A 17686-nucleotide genomic window follows, 5' to 3' on the forward strand; every position below is an offset into this window, starting at 1 on the left:
GATTATCTTCAATATCTTGCTGTTGTCATGTTGTATCTTCTGTTTGTGTTCGTATTCTGTAGGAACCAACCATGCATATTGCATGAGTGAGTGGAGCAGTTATCACCGTTATCACGTGGACGTTGGACTGTATCTGTCGTGCTCTCAGAATTCCTCTAGATGGCGATATAGTGTCGCAGTTCAATGACTGAGCCAGCAGGTAAAACACAAAAACTTCCAATTTACATGGTGCCCACTGCCCACATATCCTGTGTCATCATTTTAGGGGAAAGGCCACTTGGCCTTTGGTGATGCAATGTTTTTGAGGGCACAAAAGCCAAATTCCAGCTCAGGAAGGCTATCAAATAAAACAACGATTAAATCCCACTGTAAATTTCCACAGAAATACAATTCCACCTCTGCTATCTATAGCATTGTGAGCTTGTAGATAACTAGAATAATTTTGCTGGGGAGCCCCTGGAACCCCCTCATGGACCCCTGGGGGTCCCCAAACCGCACTTTGGAAAGCACTGATTTAGACAGATGTTAGTTTGATTGGTTTTTCTGGTATCCTACTTCCCATGCACCTAATTGGTTTTCTTTGCACTCTTTTCACATGAACATGTGCCCTGCCATTTGTTGACTATAGACTCATGCCATTTACTGCGATAGTAAAATAAATCCTAAATTGTAATATACTTAAGCCGACATACTGAACTCTAGAAACACTAGATCTTACAATGTATTACTTGGGCATTTATCAGACTTATCCAGAGCGATGCATAATTTGTTGCTGTCGGGAGGAAACCTTCTAACAACATTTTTGAGGTTTTAGATTTTTCTTTGCATAAATCAGTGCTATTGAACACCCTTTATGTGTGTTGTTTCGAAAATATTGAACCAATGGAAAGTAGAAAAAAGTGCTTTGGACAAAACCACTTAACTCCATTGGACCCTCAAACTGTCTGCTAAAACAGACAATATATAAAGTCAGAACACCAACTTTGATGAGGCAGTATTGCTTCTTTTTCAAAATATAAGGTTTTCTTAATTTCCTGAAAAATTTATATTTTTCATTTCGAGTTAGGTACGTGGTTTCCTCCCGACAGCAGAGATATAATATATCAAATGCTGAGAGTAAGCCAGGAACCTATAGCAGCTGCAGCAGTCTAAACAATATATATTGTCAAAAATAATAATCTATACATTGAAACTATATGATACCAAACAATGAGCCTAGAATCTGTTTAAATAACATGTTATCTAAATTATATTTTAACATTGTGGTCAAGAAAAAGCGTAAGTAACAAAGTTCACACTCGTGTGAAGTGAGTGGCGCTCCTATCATCATACAATACATCACATTCCATGCTCATACAGACACATTAGACACAAAGCTTTGCATAGGAGCGCCACTCAAACAATAGAGAGCAAATGGCCATGGTCGTCATTAGACTGTAGGTTAGTCACTATATCGAACAGAAGGTACAGTAGCTTTAACCAGTTTCTACCTGTAACCTGGCATCCCTATTTTGGGCATCTATTATAGGAGAAATTCAGGGAAAACAAGGACAAGCTCACGATACATATATAGTGACATTGTGCTATCGTTGCTATTTACAACCAGAATGTTGTAACTCTTTAAATTAAATGAGTCATCTTTGCCACATCCTATCCTACCAAGCTAGGGGACGACACACAAACTTTAGTCGCTTTTCAAAACATGTCTCCAACATCACACACACCACACGCTCATATGTCATGTCAGATTATGAGACAATGACAATGGAATTGAACCAACATTCACTGCCAAATTGTGCCGGTTTTGGCCACAGTTTAAAATAATGACAGTTGTTTAGAGTTATTTCAGTTGCATAAATGTTTATCCTGGTGAAAACACCATGAATATACAAATTAATTATCTAACCAATGTCAAAGAAATTGTCATGTCATGTCATTGTCATTGTCATTGACCCCCCCCCCCCACACACACACACACACACACACACTGTGACACACACACACACACACACACACACACACACACACACACACACACACACACACACACACACACACACACACACACACACATACACACAGCATCAGCTTTTTTCAAGGCATTGTGACATGTACAGCCACATGACGAAGCATAAAACAGGCTTAAGACCCACTAAACACTCTTAAATTGTATCATATTTTCTTGTGACATCATTGAGGCTATTCCTTCAGCTTCGGGGCTCTGTTATTGACATAAATGACTCAGGCATTTGACAAGAAATGTAAATGTAATAACCACGACAATTCCCGCAAAGGCTCTGGCTTAGCCCCCCCCCCCCCCCCCTGCAGCGGGCCCCAAGGGGCCAAGGCCCAGCTAGCAGGCCTGTTTGGTAATCCCCAGCTCTCCTCACCAGCACGCGCACAGCACATGCTGTAGCTACACCTAACTACTGGACGCACACCAGATGTTTTGGAATAAAATGAAATATCCCCTCTTTCCCTTTTTTCTCCTATCTTTATTAAAGCATGGATTATTTGTTATACAGCAGTGTCTCAGTCGCACCAAAGATCTGCAAGCTCACAGGACGTTGTCTACTGTTGGGATTTGGGAAAGTAACAAAGCACATTTACTCAGGTATTTGAGTACAATTATGAGGTACTTTTGAGTATTTCCACTTGTAAATACTTTACACTTCTACTCCACCTCATCTCAGAGGCAAAGTTACAAGTTACTTTGCAGATTTTGATTATGAATTAATACAAATATCTACAAGCTCTCAACGTGGGAGCGTACCTACCTACTGTATATGTTCCCCAGGTTCTATGTTCCTCACCATGCAAAAAAGGTTTTTTGTTCCCCACTTAGAATAAACCTAAACCTAAACCAGAAACCTAACCTAGTCATTTTAGTCTAAGACTAAAAGTATTTTAGTCTTAGTGTTACTTTTAGTAGCAAATTCAGATTTAAGCTCAGTCTTTGAACAATCCATTGCATTTTAGGCCTGCCTAGGCTACTTAAACTATCTAGTCTTAGCCAACTAAATATTAACACTGGCATAAAATAAACTAAAACATAATTGCTCAGACTCTCAGACAAAGAATGGCAAAAACAAACATTTTTGTTCTGTATTTATACATACAATTGTATAGTACAAAACACTGAAGTCATTAAACCAAAAATATGTGGGGAACATAGAACCTAGGGAACATAGGGATGACCCCCTCAAGGGGAGTACCTTTACTTTGGACATTTACAGTATATCTTTTGATGCCAATACGTAATGAGTCAAATGATTATGAGTACTTTTTATGTTTTGGTATTGCTACTTTTACTTGAGTAAAAGCATCTTAGTACTTCTTCCACCAGAGAGCTTGCAGAGCTTGCAGATCGGCTATTTTCGGGCCATGCAGCGGAGAACCTGCGAGACAATATGGTCGCAAGATGTTTGCGGGCATTGTTGTTCATGCATGCTGACATGCCTCCCCCTCTCTCTCTCCTTCATCCATGCCTTTCTCACAGTAAAAGGAGGATGTGTTGACATCTGGAAGTGCTCTTTGGGGGGAGGGGGAGAGGTTCAACCCCCCTGCTTGACGTTCTGAGGGCACAGACATCAAAGAGGCATCCGCAGATAATGTTTTCTCTCCCGTAAAGACTGGCTCCTTAACTAGAAGCCACCGTCCGTCAGTCTGAGCTGTGATGAGACGGTAGCTTTTAAACTGACAGGTCATTTTCAATTGAACCCTGGGTGTGTAGGCTATGCGCTCTCGGGTGCGTGCGTGCGTGGATGCGTGTGTGTGTGTGTGTGTGTGTGTGTGTGTGTGTGTGTGTGTGTGTGTGTGTGTGTGTGTGTGTGTGTGTGTGTGTGTGTGTGTGTGTGTGTGTGTGTGTGTGTGTGTGTGTGTGTGTATATAAAGAGGAATGTCTGCTTGAGGAGGAATGAATGAATGTAAGATTTCTGGGTCAAATGCAAAGAGTCAGGGCCTGTTTCACACATGCAATTCATACACGTGATAACCAGTCCCGGCAGGAGGCGTGCCAATTTTCTGGTGTGTAGTTCGTTTGGCTTATGTTGCAGTGGCTCACTGAAAGAAAAGTACTTGCAATATGGCTGGCAAGTGGCAAGTGGGGTCAATCACAATGCTTCCTATTGGCTGACGCCCAGTCAGAGTTCACCAATGTTGAACTCCAAGCTTTGGACTTTACATGCTTAAAAGCCATCAACGGAGCCATCTTTACTTTCATGGAATGGAAGTGAGCGGGGAAGGTGACACTTCTGCTGTGTGCCGAGACTTGGTAGATCATTTTATCTTCTCCCCTACCATCAAAGAATCTAACACTCAATTACTCCTGTGACTGCCAGTATGAAACAGTAGAAGACTGGTCAGCTCCCAGTACAATATGTTGCAGATTGTGGTTGTACTGGCCAGCTCTCAGTACAACAGTACCATATTGTGGGTACTGGTCAGCTCCCAGGACAACAGTATCAGACTGTGGCTGTACTGGTCAGCTCGCACTAGTGACCAAAAGTAGAAGCTGCTAGACTATGGTTGGTTGAACTGGTCAGCTCCCAGTACCCAGTTCCCAGAACAGTTGCAGATTGTGGTTGTGCTTGTACGGGTCAGCTCCCAGTACATACAGTATCAGACTGTGGCTGTTCTGATCAGCTCCCAGTGACCAATACAGTAGAAGGCTATTGTTGGTTGAACTGGGAGCTCCCAGTGACCAATACAGTAGAAGACTATGGTTTGTTGAACTGGGAGCTCCCAGTGACCAATAAGGACTGTGGTTGTACTGATCAGCGACCAGTAACCAACAGTAGAAGGTTGTACTCATGATAAATGCTTTTATGTGATGTATTCCCATGCTTTTGTTCTTGCTTAAATGTAAGTCGCTCTGGATTAAGAGCGTCTGCTAAATGCCTAAATTGTAAATTGTAAATTGTACTGGTCAGCTTCCAGGAATTGGTATAATAATCAATTATCTGCCAAGTAACTGGTATCTAAAGCTGTCAAATTATGAGTTAAAAGGACAATATTTGCATCAGATGTAGTACAGTTTAAGTACAAAGTATTTATATTTGAATTAACAGCAGGCTACTTGAGTAAATGACATATTTAGCTACTTTCCACCACTGTCTACAGCTGATTAGTAAAGGTTCATAACTCTCTCATTAAAACTTCTTGGGAGAAAGAGAGAGAGAGACATGCATGCATCACTAAACTACAGACCTAACTTTCCCACAGCCTTTCCAACACTGGAGGCTGCATGGATGAAAAGGCATGCAAGGCCATAGAACACCTGTACACGCGCTCACAGGCCTTTTATTTAGTGGAAAGGTATGTGCGTTGTTTGTGTTCAAATGCTCTGGCACCTGATATTTACTCTAGACCACAGGAAGGAGTCGCTGCGTGTGTGTTTCATCTCTGAAAGGGATTTCATTTGGCCTCCCGTGGCGATGCTCTCTCTCTCTCTCTCTCTCTCTCTCTCTCTCTCTCTCTCTCTCTCTCTTAATCACTTGTCAGTCACATGAGGAGAAAACCATGCTGGATGCACTTGCTACACAGTAAAATCCTCAACCCTGAAGTAAGAATGGAATGAAATGGATTTCATTCCATTTGCACACTCTTCTGGGTTAAAATTTTACCGTGGGAAGCTCATGCTGCAACAATTAGCTCATAATCCACAAAGATGAAAAGAATTAAATAACTAGAAATGCGCTCTGTCGAGTAGCATACATGGCCGACGGACAACACCAACATACGACCGACATACGCAGCCGATTACAGTACTTGCACGCTCTGCTTGCGCAAGTAATAAATCACACCTGTGTGAACTGAGTGGTGCAACTCCCCTCCCCCCTCCTCTCTCTCTCTCTCTCTCTCTCTCTCTCTCATTAGCAGGCAACAGTGCAGCACTGTCTCTCTTTCTCTGTTTCTGGCAGGGCCCCTACTGGTACTCAGTCATACTGGTGCTCATTAACTTCACATACATAGGTGAACCAACACATAGGTGAACACGGACATTGCTGTTCCTTGGAGTGGTTGCACCACTCAAGAAAGTAACCCTCTGAAATGACCTAATGGATGCGCCAACTTGCTTGTAGAACCACTATGCTACACAAAGCTTATAGAAACACATCAGCATAAAAATGCAGTTCAAAGAGTGTTTTAGTTCACAGATGCCACACCACATTTGGTTAGCTATCAGATTCTGTGACCTATACCATCACTGCAGTAGGGTATAGTGCACAGAATAGGCATTTCAGTAAAGGGGAAGATCAAGGTCTTCCCGGAAGGTCCGGAGGGAACGAAACATACTCATATACGAGCAAATATACAGTGTGCGGGTGTATTCTATTGCTTTCATTGATGTCCACTGGCCTACACACCTGTGCATACACCTGATTTCTAGGTGTGCGAAAGGTTTCTCCTACAGAAAAGGGGGAGAGAAACAAATCAACAGCTTACTACTTTAATTGAGTTAACATTGCATTACAAGGAATTTGACTCGACAGTGGGACAGTAGTTTTCAAAGTAGGGCCCTTGAGGGGGTTCATATGACAAATTACTTGTTTAATTGAATTATTATAATCAAAATCACTAGAAAAGGTCAGGTCTCCACCAGGATAGGAATGTAGGACATTGCAGCTTGCCTTCATCTGGTGGTTGGATAAAAGGGCAACAAAAGTAAACTAGTGGGAATGTGCGTGCCCAATTTCACGGAAATCACGCGATGTGTTCATGATTTGCAGCATTTTGTTTGAAACTGAGCACTTGGAAGAGACTGTGTACCAATTTGCGCGATGTTTGGACAAAATCTGTAGGTGTACTGTGCAAAAACTTGTTTTGCACAAAGCGGCCTCCTGGAGAGTGCCGGGAGATTAGCTGCTCACGGACACACACACACGGACGGACGGACACACGGACGGACGGACGGAGTGCAAAACATACTCTCCCCCCATGCCTTCGGCCTGGTGGAGACGAGTGCAAAACATACTCTCCCCCCATGCCTTCGGCCTGGTGGAGACAATTATTACAATACAAATAATGTAGGACTATTGAGTGACTCTTATAAATGTTTCAATATCACTATGAATCTACTGTCTAATGTCTTATATATGCAGTTTTGACATTTAGGCAATTTCCTTTAAACCACAACATATTGTCTAAACAAAACACAACTGAATAATTTGAAATCAGGGGACTTGGCTACAAATGAAAGTACATTAGGGGGATGTTTGAAACCCCCTGACTTTGTAATTAAAAAGTTGAAAAAAGAAAAAGAAATACAGTTTTAAGTGTGTTTTTTGGCCTGGGCCGGCCGAGTGGTCCAGGCACCTATAGGCTGGCAGTGGCAATCCAGCCTGACAGCGTGCCGTGGGTTCGAGACCCGATCCTTTGCTGTGTCTCCCCACCATCTCTCTTCCCCCTTCCTGTCTAACTACTGTAAAATCTATCAATAAAGGCAAAAAGACCCCAAAAATTTGTTTTTTGACGAGGAATCGGTTACTTGTGAATCGAACATGACTGCATGTGTGTGATCTATTGTAGAAACATGATACGTGTTAATTGGTGCTGGTGGTATGTTGTGCATTAAGAGTCAAACATGAAAACGCCACATTATCTAGGCTACAGTAGGTCTGCTGTGCATTCAAACATGAAAACGCCACATTATCTAGGCTACATTAGGTCTGCTGTGCATTAGGACTTAAATTGACCTGCTGTTTGAGGTACTTTTGTAATTCTGCGCATATGTGGCTATAGTGGCTACTAAGTAGGCTATATTTTACACCAATACTTTTTTGTACTTTAACTCAAGTGACATTTTGAAAGCATCAATTTGACTTGTAACAGAGTATGTCAACAGAGCACTGTTTCCACCTCTGACACTGACTCATTGTTTGATTTGTAATAGCCTACTTTATAGACTATAATATTTCCATTTTCAGCTGAAATGATTTTATTTTATTCAACTGACAATTAAAATGCTTAATGAATTATTAAATTATGTTGAACAAAAAAAGATGGATATTATTTTCTGATGACAGGGGACAGCTAGTGCAAGCGGCCAATGGCCATGTCTGGATTTAAACAGAAATGTGTCACATTCATGGAATTTGCTTGCTTTCCCAATGTCACGCTACAAATGATTTATACTATAGCCTATTAAACGTGACAAAGGCAAAACAACATCACATCACTCGACAGCATCATGTGGGTGGTTTCAGTGAACAATACCCTCAGTGGATGTTTTCTTCATTTGTACTGCAGGCATTTCTGACCACACTGTTCTGGGGGAGAAGAGCAGTTTTGCTCCCCTGAGGCCATTAAACACACACACACACACACACACACACACACACACACACACACACACGCACGCACGCACGCACGCGCACAGTCTCTCTTTCTCTCTCTCTCTCTCTCTCTCTCTCTCTCTCTCTCACACACACACACACACACACACACCTATCCTACAGGGACAATAGGAGGGCTGCCTCATCTCTCTCTGCGCAGTGTCTTTATTATTGGGAAAACTCTCCGCCTTTGAGCAGCGCGCACACACACACACAACGCCAAATTAACGCGTTACAGCCTGGAGCAAAAACGAAATAGCCCCCTTTTTTCTTGTTCTTTTTAACTTTTCAGTCGGTTCTCCAAACCAGGTTACGGAGACTTTAAAATACTTGTATGGAGCCCTTAAAACGACCGAGCGCGAACTTATAAAAACGTTTTCCTCATCCCATTCAAACTAGACGACATTGACGACAGGTTTGCGTCCTTCAACGAACCTGAACAAGTTGTCGCATATCGTCTCTTTCATGCAAATTGTCGCATTCCACCACTTTCCGGGTGAAATTAACCTTTTAACAGGACAAATAACGAGATTTTTTTTATTTCCAAATGGATTTCTTTCGTTCGACGGGACCGGAGGACTGCAGCTGAAACTCATTATTTAATTTTTATTTGACCATTGATAGGACTGTGAGGGTGCAGCGCAAATATGGAGCCTGTTGCTGCTCTCCTGTTGCGCACCTTTATTATTCCAAGCTATGTGAGAGTCGCACTGCTTTGTGCTGTGATGTTAGGAGGAGCGTTTACCCAATATGGTGAGTACTAGTCTAAGCTATATAATGTAACTTATTATGTAATGTATGTCTGTCTCTGTCTGTCAGCCACGCTGCATGTCTGTCTGTGACTGTCTGTCAAGTCAGTCCATAAATCAGTCAGCCAAGCCTGGTGTGAGTTAGTACTATGTCAGTCTGTAGGCAGACTGCAGACAGTTGTCAGTCAAAAGACAGACAGACAGTCAGTCAGTCAGTGTCGGTCAATAAGCAGACAGTCAATAAGCACTCAGTCAGTTAGTCAATAAACAGTAAGTCAGTCAATAAATTAATAGTCAGTCAGTATTAAGTAAGCAAGCAAGCAACGGTCTCGGTTCAAAGTCAAACCACACAAGACATGTCAGCCTGCGCATAGGGAACAATTTACAAGTGTGTGTGTGTGTGTGTGTGTGTGTGTGTGAGTGGGGGGTGGTGAGTCCTCCATACCATCACTCAGCACCTGTACGATTAGATGGAGAGATATGAGCCTTTCAACAGAGAAGCATCTCATCTCTAAGTTTATCCTTGGCTCAGCTGCAGCCAGCTCATTCATTCTTCTCCCTTTACCTGTGTAAAAAGATCCCAGGCATCATCCCATGTGGTCTGCCCTTGACAGCATGACACCTTTGCATTGTTTCCTTTTTGTGCAAACATCTACTGAATCAGACCTGATTCTCAGTGAGTCCAACAAGGACCCCAGGCCCGGGGGTCAGTGGGATGGGATGGAATTTTTAATAATTTCTCCTTATGACATGCACAAAATAGGGACACAGGTTGAAAGTGGTTATTTTCTCTCCCCATCTACAGTATAGACAGTTGTATATATCTGCACTTATTCTAATGAGGAGAAAAGGAGCATGGCACCAAATTCTTTGAAATGGTGGGTCTGTCATCTGTACTGGCTTTAATACATATCAATGTAGGGGTCCCTGACATGTTTGAGAAGAAGCACATCACCAGGTCTAAAGGCATTTCATATACATCTGGCTCAACTTGACTGGAGCTCGTGCATGCCAAAACTGAGTTTAAAATCGGATGCATGTTTTTTAATGTTTGGGTCAGGGGAAATCTAGCCTTGGATCTACATCTGATCTGATTTACACCTTTACACCTTAGCCCCCCCCATCCCTGCCCCCCAATCCAGAGGGATGGAGCTTAATGAATAGCAGCGGACAGCTGTGGCAGGTTTAACGGTGGTGCAGGGGTAAATGAAAAGTGCCTGTCCACCACTATGCGGCATCTAGAGGTTAGAACCCACTGCATATAGACTGGACGTCTAGACAGTATTATGAACACAATAGGCTCTAACTGACTGAAGTTCCAGTTTTGAGAATGTGGCATACCCATTTCCTGTTATCATTCAGCAGATTTGAACAGGAAACCTGAGGATTTTAAGCCTTCAGCCCAAACCACACCAAAGGGTCCGGTCGGGAGTCGGGACACAACTGTTTTTAAGGTCAACCACACACATGCAACTCACTGCAAATTTGCAATTCAATGAGTTGCATTGGTGTGGTTGACCTTAAAAACAGTTTTGTCCCGACTCTACCCTTTGGTGTGGTTTGGGATGTAGGCCTTAGGCCCTAAGGTACTGCGGCTACTGGTTCCCAAACGTTTTTAGCTCACCCAAACACCCAAAAGAGAAATTTGATGTCTCCCTGTCCCTGAGACCCAAAGTAGTGGGAATGGCAGATCTAAAATTGAGTTATTGAGTTATATATTTATATCCAAAATGGTTCCTGATCCACTATTTGGGAACCACTGGCCTTAATGCATATCAAACGTGGGGTTTCTTAAAAAAGGTTTAGAGGAAGCATGACTGACTAACTTTAGTTCACTTTACTTAAAATGTCTTGCAAGCGTTAATCATTGATAAAACCAATAGACGTCTGACATCAGCCACGATGCATGCCTTTAGAAACAACAAACTCAGCAGCAGGCTTATAGATCACTGGAGGTAGCAGTCCAAAAACTGCCACCATTAAAAAAGCCTACAAATAGAGTAAGTGTGGTAGAATTCCGGTAGAATCCAATGAATTGCAGCCAGCTGTCCGTGACGGACAGCTCCATAAACACTACACGGGGTAGTTATTGGGCTGTAACTCAGTCAAAGTTAAAGTTGTTTAGTAAAAGAACAAACTAGGTAATCCTGGCACTGTGTTTGATTGATGGCATCCCTGTCCAATCAAGGCCATCCGCCTGTGATGCCAGTGTTGTCACAGACCAGGGGTACACAAACCTTTTTAGCTTAGTTGAGACCCAAAAATATATAAATATCAGGTAAATATAAATATGGTGTCTCTCTCCAGCCCAAACTTACAAAAAAAGATTATGGATTAACCACTTACAAATTGAGAAAATGCAGCCGATATACAAGCTCACAGCATGTCACATCGACGCACTGTGAGCTTGGACATCAGCCGTTTGAAAATGTACGATAATTTTGATGAATTGTTTTGTTGGACTTATTTTTAAACTTGTTTGGGAAATCTCAGAAACAAGAGGGCTAGTTTGCTCACGGCCCATAAAAACACATCCCCGATCCCTGTGTTCGTGAAACAATGTCACAGAGAGGATCAGAGAATGCAGTCATAAAGTGAAGAGTCAGAGGGTCGTAAAAACCAGTGTCCTGGGTGGACACAGAAGTTGACAGAACAGAACCCATCTCTATCTCTCTCCGATGCCAATCACACCAGCAAACTTTTCTGCACCGCTGGTAAATGTGCCATGATTGTTTTCCACCCTAAAACTTTGAGGCCGCCTGAAACTGAAGGTCCCCCGTTTGCACACCGATCAATGTGTGGAAGTGTCCCTGAGGAAGACACTTCTGCTCCCAGAGGCGCTGCCTCCTGATTCTTAACCCATTAACGCCTGGTGCAACCTATATGTTGTTGTCTCAGAGTATGTTTTGCACTCCGTCCGTGTGTGTGCTTGTGTCCGTCCGTCTGTGTACAGCTAATCTCCGTCACTGTTATCCCGGTAGATGACAAATTTTGCACACGTACACTCCCTGGATGCCAATGATGACCTCTTCCCCAAAATTTCCAGAATGGCCTGTTATAGCGCCACCAGGAGGCCGACTTTTGAATAACACATTTCTTGATATTACTCCTCCAGATTCTGTCCAAAAATCCCGCAAATCGTTACACACTATCTCTATAGTCATGTGTTCAAGACGAATCTATCCGATATTTCAGATTCCATCCTAATTGGCCAACATTAGCTTTCAAAGTTTGCAAGATTGGCCCGTTTTGAACAAAATCATGAACTGAACATGCAATTTATGTGAAATCTTTCACAGACTTTCCTATTAGGCTGAATAAGAATATATCCCACTCTTTTCACATTGGCCTGTTATAGCGCCACCAACAGGTGGATTTTTGCAAAACACATTTTTGGAACAAAATGCCAGAACGGAGCGTGCAATTTACGTGAAATCTTTCACTGACTTTCCTACTAGGCTGAGGAATATATCCCACCCTTTTCACTTTGGCCTTTTATAGCACCACCAACGGGTGGATTTTTGCAAAACTTTTTTTTTTAACAAAATGCCTCAAATCATCCTATTGCCATTCAAGGCGTAAGAAGAAATGTCACCCTTTTCACATTGGCCTATTATAGCGCCACCAGGAGGCCACAACCTGACCTGCCCTGGTGGAGACCTGTGTCCCGAGGGGTACTTTTTCTAGTTATACCTTTGATGCCTATTGAAAAAAAGAATGAATCTGAATTTGAAGGTTTTCAGAAACCTTATAGGTCAGGCCCTAGAAGGCGTTCTAGGGCCGTTCTTCCCAGATCCCAGAAAGGGATAGTTCAGATTTTTTGAACTTAAGTCGTATGAAATACTTGCCATTAATATAGTGGTTGCAACTGTATTAATTGATTGCCCGAGACTCATGGTGGGAGTTCTGCTCTGGTTTTGGTCAATTTTAAGTAGTTCCAGTCATTTTGTGGGGGGCACTGGGTGACTGGGGCCACACAGTAAAAGTAAATGAATCCACAAAACGAACGTAATTTGTATTGTTGACCTATTTCTAAAATATTAGCGTGACTTTCGTTCAACTTTGACCCCTCTATCACATGGGACTATTTTTTGGGTGTAGTGATATGGACACAAAAAACATAGTTCTGGGTGATAGAGGGGTAAAAAAAGAACTATCCCTTTAAGGCTCACGCATAAGCTATGCACCTTTTCGGTGGTTAGTCAAAACAGAGAGATGTGTTGGTGAGCAGTGAGTCGATTGTCACCGCGGCGTGACGACATGTTGTAGTCTTCGCTGGTCACCTTATCACCTAAAACTGGAGCATGCGTCCAGCTTCAGGATGGGTTAATTGCGTTTCACTGTATATTATGCAAAAGTTATGCCGCAAATAAGGACACTATTATTATCATCTTTTGCCAGGACAAGAAAACGTTTTAAAATAGCCGATCTAGGAGCTGACAACGCAACAAAAGAATATAAATAGGGCTTTCTCACACGTCCATCTGTAATCCCCTCAAGGACCTCTGGGGGTCTCTGGACCCCACTATGAGAACCATTGAGCTGTCACAGAATGTTTGGACATCATCCGTTACCTGTAGTTACGGGGGGCGTCGCCCCACTATGGTGCAGAAGTGACAATATAAAAGGAATGTGACTGAAAAGGATGGCTTTACAAACATTCACGTTAAAGTAGTGTAACTTTTTTGTGTGCATGGAGAGTGAGAGACCGACAGACAGACAGACACATTGGGAATAGTCACATACCGTAATGGTAATTTATCGTTAACCACTTTGAACCCTAGCATACCTATTCTGGGCATGTCATAAAACGTAAAAACATTTGATGACAAAACTAAAAGGCAACTGTGCGGAGAAAATAGCCCATCTACTGACTGACGTGTGTGTGTGTGTGTGTGTGTGTGTGTGTGTGTGTGTGTGTGTGTGTGTGTGTGTGTGTGTGTGTGTGTGTGTGTGTGTGTGTGTGTGTGTGTGTGTGTGTGTGTGTGTGTGTGTGTGTGTGTGTGTGTGTGCGCGTGCTGTCCAGTGGAAACGCATAGAAGGAATGTCGCTAAAGCAAGGTTTTATGCAGTGGTGAAAAGTAACAAAGTATATAAAAATGAAGTACTTTATACTTCTACTCCACTAATGTCATAACCAACTAGAAAAAGTGCCCTTCTGGGCACAGGTCTCCACCAGGATAGGAATGTAGGACATTGCAGCTTGCCTTCATCTGGTGGTTGGATAAAAGGGCAACAAAAGTAAATTATCCACAGATCCGTGCAGTTAGAGGTAAAAACACTTTTCGGCCAGTTATAGCGCCACCTTGAGGCTGAGTTGAAATTGTTCATGTGGCATTTCGTCCTCGGCCTAGTGGGAATGTGCGTGCACAATTTCACGGAAATCACGCGATGTGTTAATGATTTGCAGCATTTTGTTTGAAACTGAGCACTCCTGTGAACTTTGGAAGCCAATCTTAACCAATCAGGATGGAGTCTGAGAAATATGAAAGACCGGTTTTGTTGAATGGCTCTAGAGAGACTGTGTACCAATTTGCGCGATGTTTGGACAGAATCTGTAGGTGTACTGTGCAAAAACTTGTTTTGCACAAAGCGGCCTCCTGGTGGCGCTATAACAGGCCGTTCTGTTTGGGGGCAGAGGTTCATCGTTGGCATCCAGGGAGTGTGTGTGCAAAATTTGGCATCGACCGGGTTAACGGTGGCCGAGATTAGCTGCTCACGGACACACACACGGACGGACACACGGACGGACGGAGTGCAAAACATACTCTCCCCCCATGCCTTCGGCCTGGTGGAGACAATGAATAGAGCAGCGGTCCTCAAACCTTTTTGGCCGTGCACCACCTGTTACCTCCTGACCTAGCTGACGCACCCCCCCAACGCTCAGTCTCGTTGTATTTGGCCAAAAATGTTAGCTCTTTTTATATGTTCATGGCAAATAATCATGGAATTCACCATTACCCTTTTCATGTCACGCACCCCCTCGTTCGTGCACCACAATAGAGGGTATGCGCGTGACATCATCATCATACCCGGAAGACCGTTTATGCGGGAACGCCTACTGAGTGGCAAAAGATTACTTGGTGTATGGCCTTGACGGCCATACATCCAAACAAGAAAAGTCCTATCTGATTGCAGTAAACAACGTTAAACGATTGCCACTTTGCCACTCACTTTGTCACTCAATTTGCCACTAACTTTATGCATGTGCATATACCCTTTTATAAAGCCATTATGCTTTGGCTAATCAAAAGGAGACAAACTACAAGCTTCTAACGTACAGTGAGGTACGTACATTGAAAACGTTTGAGTAGGGCTATGTTTACTTTGGGACTTTAATATTTATGTGATAGTCGTGGTACTCTGCTACTTTTAATCGCATTGCTTCTTCCACTATGGTTTAATGCAGCAAAGTGTTGGCACTGATCAGAGGCTTTCAGAGCAGGAGGAAAGCACATTTTTGCAAGCAATGTTTGGCATTTGTTTGCTCATCATGGTTGAGTCCCAAATGTTTAGGATTTACTGCTATGAAACAGTGCATGCCACGCCTTCTCAACCTGGAAAAGTCTTGGGATTTATACTTTCAGGGACTTATATATGGAGAAGGTCTTTGCATCCTTTCAGCAACTCTCATTTGAATATACGCTTCCCAAACAGAACTTTTTTAGATATTTACAGGTCCGTAGTTTTGTTCAGAAAACATTTCCCACGTTTCCAAATTTACCTAATGACTCTTTGAAGGGTGCGATCTCATGTATTTATGATGAGATTTGTTGTTTGCGCCCAGAGTCTTTGGATTCATTAAAGGCTCGTTGGGAGGTGGATATTGGAGAGGAGATAACTGAGGAGGTTTGGGATACAATTCTACATCGGGTACATGGGTCCTCTATTTGTGCGAGGCATGCTCTTATTCAATGTAAATTACTACACTGTGTCTACTACACCAAGGCCAGGTTGTCTAGAATATATAACGATGTGTCTCCTGAGTGTGATAGATGTCGGCAGGCTCCCGCAGACCTCATCCATACGTTCTGGCTCTGCCCTTCTCTACACAAATATTGGACCGATATCTTCAATTCCTTATCAAAGATAGTCGGGCAAAGAGTGGAGCCCACACCTTTGGGGGCCCTGTTTGGTGTTTTTCCCTCAATACCGTCGCTCTCCAAACCAGAGAGGGATGTTTTGGCCTTTGTCACTTTGTTAGCGAGGAGACTAATTCTGACCAACTGGAAATCGCCCACTTCCCCTTCTCACACTCATTGGGTTAGGGACACCTTGTACTGTGTAAAACTGGAGAAGATTAGACACTCCTTGAATGGTTCTTCCGATATGGGGTCCATTATTTCAATTCATTCAGAATTTGAATCCGTCTCTGCTTGGGGATGAGTGAGGTCTGCTGGACTTTTGTTTTAAAAGTAGCTTATACTGTGATTGGATTGTATGGATTGTATTGTATTGGATTATGGATGCATCTACCTATACTATCTACCTATGTACCTATAGGATGTTGTGTACTGTTGTTTTGTCTGTTTTTGTCTGCCTTTTATCTTTCAACTTTTACTGATCTTGTATTTAAGGTTTGTTTGTCTTGTTTTCTGTTGTCCTTTTTCTTTGGGGTGGAAATTCAATGTCTTTACTCTTTTATGTCATACTTGTGGGGTTTATTTAAGAGAAGCTGTTAATGTTAATTATTCTTTTTCAAACTCTATCTCAATAATGCTTCTGTGAAAAAAACACTTTGTCACTCAATTTGCCACTAACTTTATGCATGTGCATATACCCTTTTATAAAGCCATTATGCTTTGGCTAATCAAAAGGAGACAAACTACAAGCTTCTAACGTACAGTGAGGTACGTACATTGAAAACGTTTGAGTAGGGCTATGTTTACTTTGGGACTTTAATATTTATGTGATAGTCGTGGTACTCTGCTACTTTTAATCGCATTGCTTCTTCCACTATGGTTTAATGCAGCAAAGTGTTGGCACTGATCAGAGGCTTTCAGAGCAGGAGGAAAGCACATTTTTGCAAGCAATGTTTGGCATTTGTTTGCTCATCATGGTTGAGTCCCAAATGTTTAGGATTTACTGCTATGAAACAGTGCATGCCACGCCTTCTCAACCTGGAAAAGTCTTGGGATTTATACTTTCAGGGACTTATATATGGAGAAGGTCTTTGCATCCTTTCAGCAACTCTCATTTGAATATACGCTTCCCAAACAGAACTTTTTTAGATATTTACAGGTCCGTAGTTTTGTTCAGAAAACATTTCCCACGTTTCCAAATTTACCTAATGACTCTTTGAAGGGTGCGATCTCATGTATTTATGATGAGATTTGTTGTTTGCGCCCAGAGTCTTTGGATTCATTAAAGGCTCGTTGGGAGGTGGATATTGGAGAGGAGATAACTGAGGAGGTTTGGGATACAATTCTACATCGGGTACATGGGTCCTCTATTTGTGCGAGGCATGCTCTTATTCAATGTAAATTACTACACTGTGTCTACTACACCAAGGCCAGGTTGTCTAGAATATATAACGATGTGTCTCCTGAGTGTGATAGATGTCGGCAGGCTCCCGCAGACCTCATCCATACGTTCTGGCTCT

At 42.6% G+C, this 17686-nt stretch overlaps 1 protein-coding gene across 1 annotated transcript in view; it reads left to right on the forward strand.

Moving 5' to 3' along the window:
• The first annotated feature begins 8931 nt into the window (after positions 1-8931).
• The window catches only part of LOC310853889 (von Willebrand factor D and EGF domain-containing protein), a 74580-nt gene continuing 65825 nt past the window's right edge, over positions 8932-17686 (forward strand). Inside the window, exon 1 of the mRNA XM_083758361.1 lies at positions 8932-9089. Coding sequence (XP_083614487.1) covers positions 8984-9089 — 106 coding nt within the window. The 5' untranslated portion in view covers positions 8932-8983. The remainder of the gene's footprint in view (positions 9090-17686) is intronic.

This window comes from Protomyctophum parallelum (genome assembly GCF_964188405.1).
Source record: "Protomyctophum parallelum genome assembly, chromosome: 23".
Lineage (NCBI taxonomy): Eukaryota > Metazoa > Chordata > Actinopteri > Myctophiformes > Myctophidae > Protomyctophum > Protomyctophum parallelum.